The 14,871-nt window shown below is 45.9% G+C and overlaps 1 protein-coding gene across 1 annotated transcript in view; it reads right to left on the bottom strand.

Moving 5' to 3' along the window:
• Window positions 1–2,056: 2,056 nt before the first annotated feature.
• The window catches only part of DYM (dymeclin), a 152,094-nt gene continuing 139,279 nt past the window's right edge, over window positions 2,057–14,871 (bottom strand). Inside the window, exon 11 of the mRNA XM_064438146.1 lies at window positions 2,057–2,203. Coding sequence (XP_064294216.1) covers window positions 2,138–2,203 — 66 coding nt within the window. The 3' untranslated portion in view covers window positions 2,057–2,137. The remainder of the gene's footprint in view (window positions 2,204–14,871) is intronic.

Raw genomic sequence — 14,871 nt, 5'->3', positions numbered from 1 at the left:
CACCAATGACACTTTTGTGGAACTCCTGAACAATGAAAGAACAACATCTTTTTGATGTTCTTCAAAATATTTATCCAAAAATCCATCAACCACAATTATATTATCAAAAACACAATAATGCAAAGACAAACTGCAAATAACTATTAGTCCTTCATACTAATATACAGAAGCTTAAATAGACTGAACTTCACCAACATCTTTAACAAAGAATTTTAGGATAGTTTGTTCTTTCTGCTTAAGGATAATTTATGCAGCACTTTTTCAGGAAAGTGTCCAATTCATTTAAAGGAAAGAAGTGATTAAGAATTCAGACAGAACTACAGAATTTGGCTATCACTCAAAACAAAAGCTTGCTTTAGATTTGGGTTAGGTTGGTTATTTCAGTCTATCCTGAACTTGCTATTTTTTATGATATAAAAATAGGGGTCTAGGTAGGAGTAATAGTCTTTAAACTAAAATACAATTAATCTGAAAGAGGGTATGACTAATATTTAGAAAATGTATTTATAGGCCTCTGGCTCGATAGTAGGGTGGAGACAGGCATACCCAAGAATAACCTGATATTGCAAATGTCACTTCTGCTCATGAGCCATCAACTCAGAGTAATCAAAAAGAAGGTAATTTAGTGCAAAACAAGGTGATTCTCCTATTAAATGCAACTTCAGTTGCTAGAATCCACATACCATACAAAAACATTAAAATATTATATTGGTTTACCATATACTACCTTCAGTAAACAACATCCCAAAAAAATGTTCTTGTATAATAATATTTTGAGTTTATTACATTAGACAACAAAAGGATCTAAAAATTCACACACAAAAATTAAGTTTTTTAGAATATTAACAACACATGGCTAATGGAATAAAAAAATCTTACCAAGTTAGTGACATAAAAAATGCAAGAAAATATGGATGAGAAAGAGTATTGAAGAGATCTAGGCAGCGCTTTTGGTGAAAAGTAGGTTGCTTCTCAGTTTTGAAGAAACATTATGACAAAAAAAACTACCTTAGCTTCCCCTCCCAGTATTTGTCGAATACGGACAATATCTTAATTAGGACTCTTGATTTAATTTGGTAAAAATTTCCCATTCTGCCAATGGTGTATTCAGTTCTACAGCTAAACAACTTGTACACATTTTGTGTGTTCAGAGCAGTTACTACTAAGCAGTATTTTTACAGACTACCAGCTAAACAATGCTAATTGCATCATACGAACTCTATCATGGCTGACCAGTTGATTTGGAAGTGAGTTTAATTTCATTTCCGCATCATTACTAAAGTAATTAGATGAAGGAAGGGAAGACTTCCTATTTCTTCATGATAGCACACATTTATAGGGAAACACATTTGTCTGGTGGCAGAGTTGTGCATTGTCATGGTTTAGCCAGCAGCCCAGCCCCACACAGTCGCTCGCTCACTCCCCCACCGGTAGATGGGGGAGAGAATCAGAAGGGTAACGCTTGTGGGTTGGGATAAGAACAGTTTAATAATTAAAATTAAAAGAAACAACAACAGAAATGCAATGTAAAGGAGAACAACGAGAGGCGCAAAGCCCCAGGGGGGAGGGGGGAAGGGAGGGGAGAGGGGGAACGAACTGCCAAAACAAACCACACGCGCCGCAGCCGCTCACCACCCGCCGACCCAACGCCGCAGCCGCCCCCGCGCTGCAACTGCCCCCCCTCAATATACTGGTCATGGTGACACATGGTATGGAATGAACATGCCATTGGCCAGTCAGGGTCAGCTGCCCCCACCACGGCCCTGCCCCTCCCAGTGCCCCCCGCCACGCGGCAGAGCGCGGGAAGCTGGAAAGGTAGCCGACCCCCACAGTGAGGAGAATTAACCCCTTCTCAGCCAAAACCAGCACATTCTCCACCCCTTATTCCATACCATTTACACCATGCCCAGGTCCCATATGATGCAATACAACCTCACCAACCACCACCCCTCCCCTTCCCATCCTTTAACATAATACACAGACATCATTCCCTTAGTTCATGGACCTTCCCTGTACAATGTCCATTAAAATGTCCATTGAGTTCACCCAGTCCATGACTCTGGGCTCCATCTGTTGTATCAGTCTTTCAGGGTGGGAGAGATGGTGTGTGGCGTTGGGTTGCTGCATACCGAGTCAGTCATCGTTCCATCACTGCTGCACGGCTTGTTTCATAGTTGATCTTCCATGGGTTGGGAGGCTCGTACTCTGATATCATTGATACAACACAGAGGTGACACACACTATTATATAGCAGTTCGCATTGTGCCATTCAGTTCATTGACTGTTTTGGCCCAAAATCAAATCCCCTTGAGGCACACATCGGATTTCTCCATCCTCCCGCATCACCCACCAAGTGCACCCAGGTCCTCAAGCAAAAGCAATCCCACGAATGGGTTTGCCTTTGCCGGAGGCAGGAAGAACCCAGACCGTTTTGCCCAGCATACTTTTTGTGTGCACTACAGGGACTCTATCCCCTTCCACAGTATGTAGGATTTCTGACTGGGCAGGGCCAGCTTGCCTGGCAGATCCCCTTGTGTTGACTAAACACGTGGCTTTTGCTAAATGTGTATCCCAGTGCTTGAATGTCCCACCCCCCATTGCTCTTAGTGTAGTCTTTAACAGTCCATTGTACCGTTCAATTTTCCCAGAGGCTGGTGCGTGATAGGGGATGTGATACACCCACTCAATGCCATACTCTTTGGCCCAGCTGTCTATGAGGTTATTTCGGAAATGAGTCCCGTTGTCTGACTCAATTCTCTCTGGGGTGCCATGTCGCCACAGCACTTGTTTCTCAAGACCCAGGATAGCGTTCCGGGCAGTGGCGTGGGGGACAGGAGATGTTTCCAGCCAGCCAGTCGTTGTTTCTACCATTGTAAGCACATGGCGCTTGCCTTGGCGGGTCTGTGGGAGTGTGATATAGTCAATTTGCCAGGCCTCCCCATATTTATATTTCAGCCATTGTCCCCCACACCACAGAGGCTTTACCCGCTTCGCTTGCTTGACTGCAGCGCATGTGTCACATCCATGGATAACCTGTGCAATAATATCCATGGTCAAGTCCACTCCTCGATCATGAGCTCATCTGTATGTTGCATCTCTCCCTTGATGGCCTGAGGTGTCATGGCCCACTGAGCTAGAAATAGTTCACCCTTATGTTGCCAATCCAGATCCACCTCAGCCACTTCAATCTTGGCAGCCTGATCTACCTGCTGGTTGTTCCGATGTTCTTCAGTGGCCCGACTCTTGGGGACGTGAGCATCCACATGCCGTACCTTTACAAACAGGTTCTCTACCCGGGCAGCAATATCTTGCCACAATGTGACAGCCCAGATGGGTTTGCCTCTGCGCTGCCAGTTGCTTTGCTTCCAATGCTGCAGCCAGCCCCACAAGGCATTTGCCACCATCCAGGAGTCAGTACAGAGATAGAGCACTGGCCACTTTTCCCGTTCGGCAATGTCTAAGGCCAGCTGGATGGCCTTTACCTCTGCAAACTGGCTCGATTCACCTTCTCCTTCAGCTGTTTCTGCTACTTGTCGTGTAGGACTCCATACAGCAGCCTTCCATCTCCGGTGCTTTCCCACAAGGCGACAGGACCCATCAGTGAACAGGGCATATTGCTTCTCATTTTCTGGCAGTTTGTTATACAGTGGGGCTTCTTCAGCATGTGTCACCTCCTCCTCTGGTGATAATCCAAAATCTTTGCCTTCTGGCCAGTCCATAATCACTTCCAAGATTCCTGGGCGACTGGGGTTTCCTACTCGAGCCCGTTGGGTGATCAGTGCAACCCATTTACTCCACGTAGCATCACTTGCATGGTGTGTAGAGGGGATGTTTCCTTTGAACATCCAGCCCAGCACTGGCAGTCGGGGTGCCAGGAGCAGCTGTGCTTTAGTACCAACCACTTCTGAAGCAGCTCGAACCCCTTCATATGCTGCCAATATCTCTTTTTCAGTTGGAGTATAGCGGTCTTCGGACCCTCTGTATCCCTGACTCCAAAACCACAGGGGTCAACCTCAGGTCTCCCCATGTGCTTTCTGCCAGAGGCACTGCTGTAACTGCTGTAACTCTGGGTGATACTCTTAAGTTGCTTAGTCAAAACCAAAACAACATGCCCAAAAACTAACAATAAGTGCACCTTAACCACCCAAGGATGTTCAAGATACAAAAAGGTGGTTGTAACAAAGGCACAGACATCATAGAACAAAGTTGCAAAGGTACTATTCTGTATTTCCTCCATATAAAATCTCTCCGAGGAGGAGGTATAATTGCTAATTGCCTCAACAAGGTGGTATCCCAAGTACAGTAACGGTTTCAGCAAAAACCCCAAATACCAGATAAAGCTGAAAACGAATGTTTGTATAACAAATCTCGTAGGCAAAACATTAGTAATCACAGCAGAACACAGCAGACTAAACAAACCAACACTGATTTTTAACACCAACTGCAAAAAGGACAACATGGTGCTGTGACCAGCAGCTGTTGTTATCTCCAACCCTTGAGCCCCATGTTGGGCGCCAAAAAGACTGTCGTGGTTTAGCGGCAGCTCAGCCCCACACAGTCGCTTGCTCACTCCCCTACTGGTAGATGGGGGAGAGAATCAGAAGGGTAACGCTCGTGGGTTGGGATAAGAACAGTTTAATAATTAAAATTAAAAGAAACAACAACAGAAATGCAATGTAAAGGAGAACAACAAGAGGCGCAAAGCCCCGGGGGGGAAGGAAGGGGAGGGGGGTGGGGTGAACTGCCGAAACAAACTGCACGCGACAAAGCCGCCCGCCGACCTGACACCGCGCCGCCCTCGAGCTGCCACCTGCCCCCCTCTCAATATACTGGTCATGGTGTCACATGGTATGGAATAAACCTGCCATTGGCCAGTCAGGGTCAGCCGCCCCCACCATGGCCCTGCCCCTCCCAGCCCCGCCCCCCCCGCCACGAGGCAGAGCGCGGGAAGCTGGAAAGGTAGCCGACCCCCACAGTGAGGAGAATTAACCCCTTCTCAGCCAAAACCAGCACATGCATTAAACCAGTTCTTTAGATAATTAAAAAACATACTGCTTGTTAATAACCCTCATAATGGCCAAATTAGAATGACCTCAACTGAAGTCATTGATCCCACATAAAACAAACATTGCTTTTTCTTCTTAGCTTTGTTTTACAAGCTACATTATTTCCAGATGATGCTTGAGGGGCCTAGGAGTTTCAAGAATTAGATGCTTAAATAGACAGCTGCTTTCTATTTACCATATAAATCAAGGATAAATCAAAGAAGGATCTAAATATTGGACTTCATTTAGCCCATTATGGAGCACAAACCGAGAAGAAAAAGAAAAAAGCAAAATAGAAATCTCATCACCTAAATGCAAAGTTTAATTCTCATTATTAAGACAAGAGAAAAACTCATTGACATTTGCAGAATTCCAAGGCTCCATGTAATACTAGCTCTGCACAGCAGGTAAATTTAACTGGATTGGTAAGGAGCCAGGAAAAGTCAGCTTTGATCAGGAACTCTCCCAGTACCACCAGTCCTTGCTAATGCAGACTTTACTATATATATACACACACCTAGTTCACTGCATTCACATTCTTTTCATTTTTCCCTTTGGATTGCCAACACACATTTATTTCTATATCTTAATTAATGCAGAAACAGCAGTTTTTGGACAGAGGGTTAAAGAATGGCTCTTCATGTATTCACAGGAGTACATCTGTAAATATGAAAAGCGTAATACTACACTGCATTGTTTCTATCACTGACAAAATTCCTCTACCATCAAAGTGTTGGTGAAGTGATAGTCCCACATATGAAATAATTGAAGATATCAGCACTAAGTGGGATTATTTTTATAATTTTTCCTAACATGTTTAAGCTTCATCTGGATAGAACAATGCATTTTTTTATAGCCAAAATTTAGAAGGTTAAAAAAAAGTTAAACTGAATTGAATTTTAGAATTTTTCCTATGTGGCTAGTAATCATCTTACCTACACTATTTTCTGTTAATATTATTACATTAAAGCAACTGAAGGCTGTTGGTAAAATCCCCATGGATGGTAGAGAGAAGAATTCCTGGCAGACAGCAGCGTGGGGTGTTCAGAACCATGACCCCCTACCCTGGGTGTTGGGTGATTCTCAAAATGTGCTCCAAGGTTTTTTCATTTAACTACTAAGCCTTCACGCCCACCACCAGCAAACAAGAGTTCAGGCTCCCACTGCCATAAAATCCCTTGTCCCTGTGCTGCATTAGATGATGCTGAAATAAATTTTAAAACCAACTCAAAAGCTATGTATCCAAATACAGACCCAAGTGATGATGCATGCCAAACTATTTGAATCTAAAACTACTCCTACATTTGATTTTTATTTTCCTCATTTTTTGCATTAAGCAAATTTTTTTCTTACATCAGCAAGAGAATTCTGAACCTCTAACACAAGCTTGCCAAAATTCAAAATTTACTCTCTTCTTCTCCATTCCCTCCCTTCCTAGAAATAGTTAAGGAGAATCTCTCACTACCAGCTTTGCATAACAAGCATTGAAGTGCTCGAAAATCATACGCAATACTATGAAATCCTTAAAAAGCAACTGTTTAGGTAGATGGTAGCTCCAACAACAGGTCTGATGTGCTGCCTTCCAAGGGAAGTTAGCATGCCTCCAGTTATGCTGTTAAGTATCTATGATTTAACAAATTACATTAGTCTGTAATAAAATTACAAAGAAAATAATTTATATGTTTACTTAAGTAATTTGTCCATATTTGAATGGAAAGAAGCAAAAGTCTCAATTATTTTATTACCAGTTCTCATTTCGTAAAAATTTTGGAAAATGTACTTTCACTGAATGCAAGAAAGCAATAAAAAAACCTAACTGGATTTCTCCCATTTCTTCAGGCCTGGAGATACTTGTGGACAAAGGACAACTTGATCGAAGTGTGGTATTTCAAAACAGGTCATTGCTACTACAAAAATAATGCTTAATTCTTGCTGTACACTTCTATGGGAGAACTTATCTTGGGCCGCATATCTCTGGGACACAGGGCTCTACCCACCCTGGGGACAGTGATGCACAGACATCAATATGATGGATACAAAATGTCCGTTTATTTAGCTGCGTCACACGCTTATATAGCTCTTGCGCTTCCTGTTCCTGCCACTCCTATGGGGAGGAGTCTATCTTTCCGTCACAGCCCGTGATCTTCCGGTCGCTGATCCCTGTCTATTCCCCTACATCTCCCCCTCCCCATGCTGCTAAAAGTTCTACAAAGCTACTTGCGTAAGCGGATACATATTGCGGTCAGGTCTATATTCATGTAACTCTTGCAGGCGCTCCCTGATTTGTCTTATAACACAGCATAACAATGGCAGCCCACAAGTAACCATGGTTACTACACACAACAAGATCCCCCCAATTATTACTATCCAATCCCAGTTCATATCCCTCTTTTGCCGCCCTTTCCCAGTGTTGCTCTCGTTGCAATATTGCTTGCGATCTTGTCAAGGAGCTCATTTCTTTTCCCAATGGCACGGCTAGCATGAGGATCCATGTCAGCAGACCCTGCAAAGAGACAACTCAGAGAGGGATTATTCATTGTACATCCTTGCACAGTTCTTCTTTCACACACTTTGCAGGCACCCATTCTATGCGCCCTTCATTCTCAACCGCGGCATAGCCCCTCCCCAGGCATCTCAGTTTCCATCCTCTCGCCCATTGCTCACTGCCTGGGAACCTTACTCATACCTGCAGATAGCGCTCGCCTGCTTGAGCTTTGCCAAAGTGCTTCTCCACTGCTGTAACTTGCTCCTGCCCGCGTATAAAATGATTAAGCAAATATAGTGCACGCATTAAAATAGTTTGCTGAGCTGCTACAGGTATAGCTCCCTTATACCCCTCCCCCTCCCCAAGCTGTATTATCTTTGCTTTCAAGGTGCGATGAGCGCGTTTAACTATTGCCTGCCCTGTGCTATTGTAAGCAATGCCGTGTTTTAATACAATATTCCAAGCTTTACACCATTCTTCGGTACTTCGAGCCCGAAAGCATGGTTCATTGTCTGTTTTTATCTCGGTGGGCTTTCCAAGCCACGCCATCACTGTGGTCCAATGCGCAGCCAACTGCGTTGCGGTCTGCTTCCGATGTTGAGTAGCCATGATGACTCCACTATGTGTATCAATTGTAATTGCGAGGTGCCGTCCGGGGGCCAACTGTGGACATTCAGTAAAGTCAGTCTGCCAGATAGCATTTGCTTCCAGTCCTCGAGGGTTGACTCCTGCCTCCCACAGTGGCGAGTGCTGACAGTAAGGACAGGTGGCTACTACTTCTCTTGCTGCTCTTATTGAGATGCCACATTCCTTTGCCAAGGCTTTAGCACCCAGGTGCAGTTGTTGATGCAGTTTCTTCGCCTCCGTCAATGTCCAGACTCCCGCAGCTGCCTCATCAGCCATGCGATTCCCCTCAATCAGTGGTCCAGGCCCCGTCTGATGACTGCGAATGTGAATTACTGTCACAGTTGCTCCTCGCTGCGATAAAGCAACCTCTAGCATCAAGGCAGTTTCCGTGTGTGTTACACGCTCTCGTTTCATGGACGTGACTAATTTATACACGTATAAAGAGTCTGTGCACACATTTATATGCCAATCTATATCCTTTTGCAGGGCCATCTCTAGCGCTTTCACTTCTAGCCACTGCACACTTTTACCCTGCTCCTCATACGTCTGGCGCATCCAACTATTCTCTTCTTTCCACACTACCGCCGCTCTGTTCGTCTTCGAGGAAGCGTCTGTGAAATATGTTGATCCTGGGTGAGGGGTATCCAAAACTCTACTATCCACACTGAAATCCACCACTTTGGCTGTCTCGGCCCACCTCTGTACCATGCCTGTGACGATTTTCCCTGGGTACGAGTATACTGCCAATTGTATATCCTCTTCACTCTCTACCACCTTCCGCCATTTCTCCCCATTCCACGGCACTGTCAGCTTATCTGGCTCCTTCCCAAAGATTCCCTTGCTTTCCTGTAGCAGATGCCAAATCATTCCCCCGGCTACCTTGACTTTTGTGGAGAACGCATCCTTGGGAACCTTCTGATATACCCATCGCAGTGGCTTTTCTTCCCCTGTCCGTATTTGATATAGCAATCCTAATCCTCCACCGGCGGTCAGAATCCAACCTGCGATTAATTCCTCCTGAGGGTCCCACTGCCATACTCCTTCCTTTTGCATTCGACGTTCTATCATCTGCAACTGCTGGACTGCCTCGGCGTCTAAACTCCTGGGCTCCCATGGGTCGGTCCCTTTCAGCAACGCATAGAAAGGTTGCATCTCCTCACCGGTGACACGCACGTACGTCCGCAACCATTGCAGTGCTCCTACCAGCTTCTGTACATCGTGTAAATTTTTAACCTTAGGTGTAATTTTAATAGACTGAGCTTGTATGCAATCCCCTTCTATTCTAGCACCCAGAAATCCACACACTGGTCCTCGCTGTACCTTTGCCTCCGCTACCTGGAGGCCCTGTCCCTCAAGGCCCCTTTGGGTGTCTGAAAAGACTTGTTCACACAATGCCTCGGTGGGCGCAGCTATGAGGACGTCATCCATGTAGTGGATCATGTAGATTCTCTCCCGATACTGTCGCCTTACTTGCTGCAATGCAGAAGCCACATACCTCTGGCAGATCGCTGGAGAGCTTTTCATTCCCTGAGGAAGTACTGTCCGCTGCCATCTACTACCTGGTTCTGCGCGGTTCACCACGGGCAGAGTAAAGGCAAATCTCTTTCTATCATCTGGATGTAGCGGAATACTGAAGAAGCAGTCTTTGATATCTAAAACAATGACTCGCCATCCTTTCGGGACAGCACTCAGATCTGGTAGGCCGGGTTGGAGAGGCCCCATGTCCTCCATTTGCTGATTCACTGCTCTAAGGTCATGCAGCATCCTCCATTGGTTTTTATCTTTCTTTTTTATAGCAAATATAGGGGTGTTCCACGGGCTCATCGAGGGCTCTAGGTGCCCCGCTTCGTGCTCTCGTCTTACTATAGCTCTTACAGCCTCTGTTTTCTCTGTTGTCAGGGGCCACTGCTCCACCCAGACGGGCTGTTCGGTTTTCCACACTAACTTGTGGTGACAAAGCCCCTCTGAGGCAGTGGCCCTTATGCTAAATTTTTCAACCCGATCCCCATCTGGGCAAGGGCGTCCCGCCCCAACAAGGGGCTTGCTACACCATCTGCTACTAGTATGGTCACTATGGCCGTGAGGAACTTCCCTGCCTCCTCGTCCATGACTTCGAGTTTCACAGGGCAAGTACTAGTCCTCGTTTGTTGTTCTCCTCCTACCCCTATTATACGTTTTCCCATGGCAAGGGGCCAAGTTGGTGGCCACCATTCGAGTGGCATCACTGTGACATCTGCCCTGGTATCCACTAACATTCCCAGGCATATCCGTGCCAGGCAACTCGGCTCTTGTGGGGTAATCATCACCGCCGCCATGGGTCTCTCATCACAGCCTATGACCAAAGCCACGCGGGGGCCATAACCTGCAAATCTTGCTGGTTCTGCTCCCCTGCCTGAAGGTTCACTCCCCCTTGGCCCGCTACGGTGGGCCAAGCTCCTGGCACTGGCACCATGATGGGGGCCATTTGACTCACAGGAGGCGTGAATCCCCCTCGCTTCGCCCTCCTTTGGCCGTTTCCCGGCTTTGTGGTTGGACAATCTCTTGCCAGGTGTCCTGGCTTCCCACACACCCAGCACCTCCCTACTGGGCGCGCTCCTCCTCCATTACGTCCCCCCCTTTCCGCTAGTGGGCACCCAGCTTTAAAGTGCCCTTGCTGTCCACACAAGTGACATCTCGGCCCCGCCCTGGCCGCTTGCACCATCACCCTTTCTTCGCTTCCACAGTCAGGGTTCTGGCAGATGTGCGCTCCCACACTGCCATGCTGATTCAACGCCTCCTGGCGCAAGACATGCCTGATGGTTTGACCCAATGATGCCCCCACTGCCAGGGTGCGGAGGACATCTTGTGTCTGCGGATTTGCTTGACTTCGGAGGCAATCCATAAGGACTGCCTCCTTGGCCGCTGGCGGCAATTCTGATTCTATAATAGCCTTCTGCAACCTGTCACAAAACATTGTAAATGGCTCTGCTAGTCCTTGCTGTATCTTTTGCCAAGGTTCCGCTCTTTTTTTTTTTTTATACCTGCCCACTTCACTATACGCTCTGCGGGAACTCTCCATCACCACTTGCAGCTCCCTGCCCCTCCTCCAGGAGTTATCCGGACAGGGAATATCCCGGGCATCTCTATCCTTACTCCATCGAGGCTACAATCTCTGGCTATCAGCCGCCAGTTAGGTAACTCGACTGACTGTCGCTGGGGTGCACCCTTCGTTGAGTCCTGTCTGCCGCTGAGTTACTACCCCTAGTGCGCACATAACCTGCTGCAGCTGCCGCAGCACGTCCTCCACGGACCCCTCCGGAGCTGCAGCGCTCCGGACCTCCCCTTTTGGCAGTCCTTCTCCTCCCTCCTTCTGACTGGTCCTCCGAGTCCCTGCTGCCTTATGCCTCTTTTTTGCACGCCGCAGGCAATCTGCCCCATCTTCCCACATGTGGACATCGGTTTCTCCCCCAACTTCTGATTCGCTGCTACTCGAGGTTGATCTATAGCCACCCTGTCCTCCCCTCCAGGCACCCCAATCCCCCTCCTCGCCCGACTCCCATCTCAAGGGTTGCCCCGGGAGCCAGTCTCGAGGGTCGGGCAGAGGGCGGCGCCGCTGCCGGCGCTGATCATCCTTCTCCTTCCGCTCCGTCACTCCCGCTGTGTCCGCTGCCACGTCACCCTCCCCGCGCGCAGGTACCCGCGCCTGTGCCAAATCGTCCCAGGGGTATGCAGGGGGGCATTCCAAAGGTCCTGCTGGCTCAACAAGGAACACCGCCGCTTCCCGATCCGCCTCTTCGGGAGCCTCAGACTGAGTAGTTGGCCAGGCTACTCCGTCCGAACTCTCCCCTTCTTTCCCATCCCCCGCGATGCTTGCCCCTGTCTGCGTCCCCACTGCCCAGCCTGGGTCTCTTTCCAGGCTACTGTCGCCTGTAGCACCGTGCAGGCACAGCTGCGCCTGCCGCCCCGTCTCCTGATCCTCCCGAGCTTTCAATAGTAATCGGTGTATCTTTCCCCAGAGCTGTATGTACTGGGGTTTTTCCATCATAGCCCTTTCGGCTAACTCCTCTTTAATTCTCACCCAATTATCTTTATTAAATATGTCTGCAGGACTCTGTATGAGCCCCTGCGTAATCATCCATTGGATGGCCTTTGAGGTAGGCGCCTTCGAAATCGAAGTTCCATATTCCTCCCCAATCCCTTCAGTACCTTTACGACTGATTCCATGGCGCGCCCGCCGACCTGCGGCTCACCGTCCCACCCCTGCGTGCCTCAAGCTATCATTTCCCCCCGGCGAACTTGCCATGCCGCCCCGCCGATCACGTCGGGGTCACCACTTGTTGCTGTATGCTTCTACGGGAGAACTTATCTTGGGCCGCATATCTCCGGGACACAGGGCTCTACCCACCCTGGGGACAGTGATGCACAGACATCAATATGATGGATACAAAACATCCATTTATTTAACTGCATCACACGCTTATATAGCTCTTGCAAGTTGTATTGTCTATTGAGATTGGAACAGTTTCCTGGTCCTTTCCCAATAAACTTCTGTCAATATGGTGGGATTCAGGAGCAGGATAGAGAAGCCAGCAGGGAGGAGAGAAGAACCCCCTGTCATCACACCATCACCTCAGAGACAGGATCCTTGGTTAGACCAATTCTCATGCTACTTTGTTTGTTAGTTGTTTAATAAGCTTTATTATTAAGTGTAGGGGAATAGACAGGGATCGGCGACCGGAAGATCACAGGATGTGACGGAAAGATAGACTCCTCCCCATAGGAGTGGCAGGAACAGGAAGCACAAGAGCTATATAAGCGTGTGACGCAGCTAAATAAACGGACATTTTGTATCCATCATATTGATGTCTGTGCATCACTGTCCCCAGGGTGGGTAGAGCCCTGTGTCCCGGAGATATGCGGCCCAAGATAAGTTCTCCCATAGAAGCGTACAGCAACAAAGTGGGATCTCCTGGTCTTTAATCACAAACTAACTTGAGGGGGTTCTTGCTGAAATGTTTCAAGTTCCAAAAATTAAAGGTCAGATAGCAACTTCTGGGAGAGAAATCAAAAGCCCTGAAACCACAGGTGTCATAAGGAGCTTCACATGAATTAGGGCATGGTAATGCAGCAGGAATACATGGGAAAAACCTGCAAGTGATGATTCATTTGCTCCATAAACCCGCGTGTGTTTGAATAACAAAATGCCTCTAATTTGTATGGTACATGTTAGCAATAAAAACTAAAAGATACAGGTTAAGAAACCTGGTTAGTGAAATTAAATTTAAGTCATTAAGCTATTATAACAAATTATATTTTTAGGTACTTTCACACTTAATGTTAGAGTAATATCATAGAGAAGTCTCAGACAGGCATGTCCTGGAACATGTATTAACGCTGAAAGTAAAACAGTTGTTACATTTGCATCCTCAAAAATCCAGAGGAACTGATAAGTGAACTTCTTTTTTACACAGTATTGCAGTGAGAATACAACTGAGTACAAACCAAAGATACTTCAGTAGTACAAAGATATTATTCAAGTCCTTGGAAGACTTCTACCGAAACTATAGATTTTCCAATGAGCTGTACAATTAAATTATAAAATTGTTGCCTATTTGTGGATATTGGCTCAGTAAACTGAAGAGGACTGTATGGATCCATGTGTTCAGAACATACCAATTTGCCCCATGACCACAGGACTTCCCCAAAGGCTGACTGGGAATTGTTTCAGTCATTTTTAGGCATTTTAACAAACTGTGGATACCAAAGCCCTGTTCTTAAAAATAATGTTTTTAACTGTATGATTTAAATACCCTGAAATACAAATGGCTTGAGAATTGCAAGTTGACAGGGTACAGTAAGTCTCTTAGCTATGAATAGCTGCGGTTTTGTTTTGCCATTTGTAAGTGTAATTTTTTTTTTTTAAGATGTTTCAGTCATAGAATCATTCATATAGGTTCCTGTATTTTGGTGTTGATGGCTGCTTAGCTGTCACACGTTTTGATAAAACTTTGCAGATTTAGGGATGTACCACTTCTATTTTGAAGCACCTACTAAAACATTAAGTTCAATACTCACATAATCAGGAAGCGGAGGGTCATTTGAACCAAGGGAACCTCTTAAGGACTGCGTGGCTTGCATCAGCACATGGTTGTGTTTTTTAAACAAAGAAAATAAACTGGAGGGGAAAAAAAAGGTAAAAAGATTAAAATAACTTCACAATAATGTCCTGAAATAGTTAGACTATCCAGTCAGAAGAGATGTTTTATTATATATGCAAACTTGAATAAAGAGATTTTTAGAATGCAATGCACAATAGTTATAGAATTTATTTGTTTATTTATTTAACACCTGGACTAGGCAACAGCAGAATTTGAATTAGAAATATTCTATACAATAAATGATATGAAGAACGTCATATGTTAATGATTAAACTCTTAGAAGTCAAACTATAACAGAAGGAATAGTAATTTTAGTTCATAACTAGTATGTATTCGCTAAACAGCAATTTTTAAGTGCACGTCATGCAACATATTGCAATATATCCTTAAGCATCTTGCGTATTATCCATTTCAATAACCTATTTATTTAGCACAGGAAAAACCCAAGTATATGACAGAAGCTTTGGGTATTTGAAGGCCAAGTTTTTGCATTTTACTAGTATATGTTCTTTTCCAATTTATTTTAGCTTAAGTCAAGGAATAAAGCATTACCTTAGCTTTATAAATAATCTGTGAA

The sequence above is a fragment of the Phalacrocorax carbo genome, chromosome Z (assembly GCF_963921805.1).
Source record: "Phalacrocorax carbo chromosome Z, bPhaCar2.1, whole genome shotgun sequence".
NCBI classification, from domain to species: domain Eukaryota; kingdom Metazoa; phylum Chordata; class Aves; order Suliformes; family Phalacrocoracidae; genus Phalacrocorax; species Phalacrocorax carbo.
The sequence above is the reverse complement of the archived record's forward strand: the minus strand, read 5'-3'. Positions and strand labels throughout refer to the sequence as shown.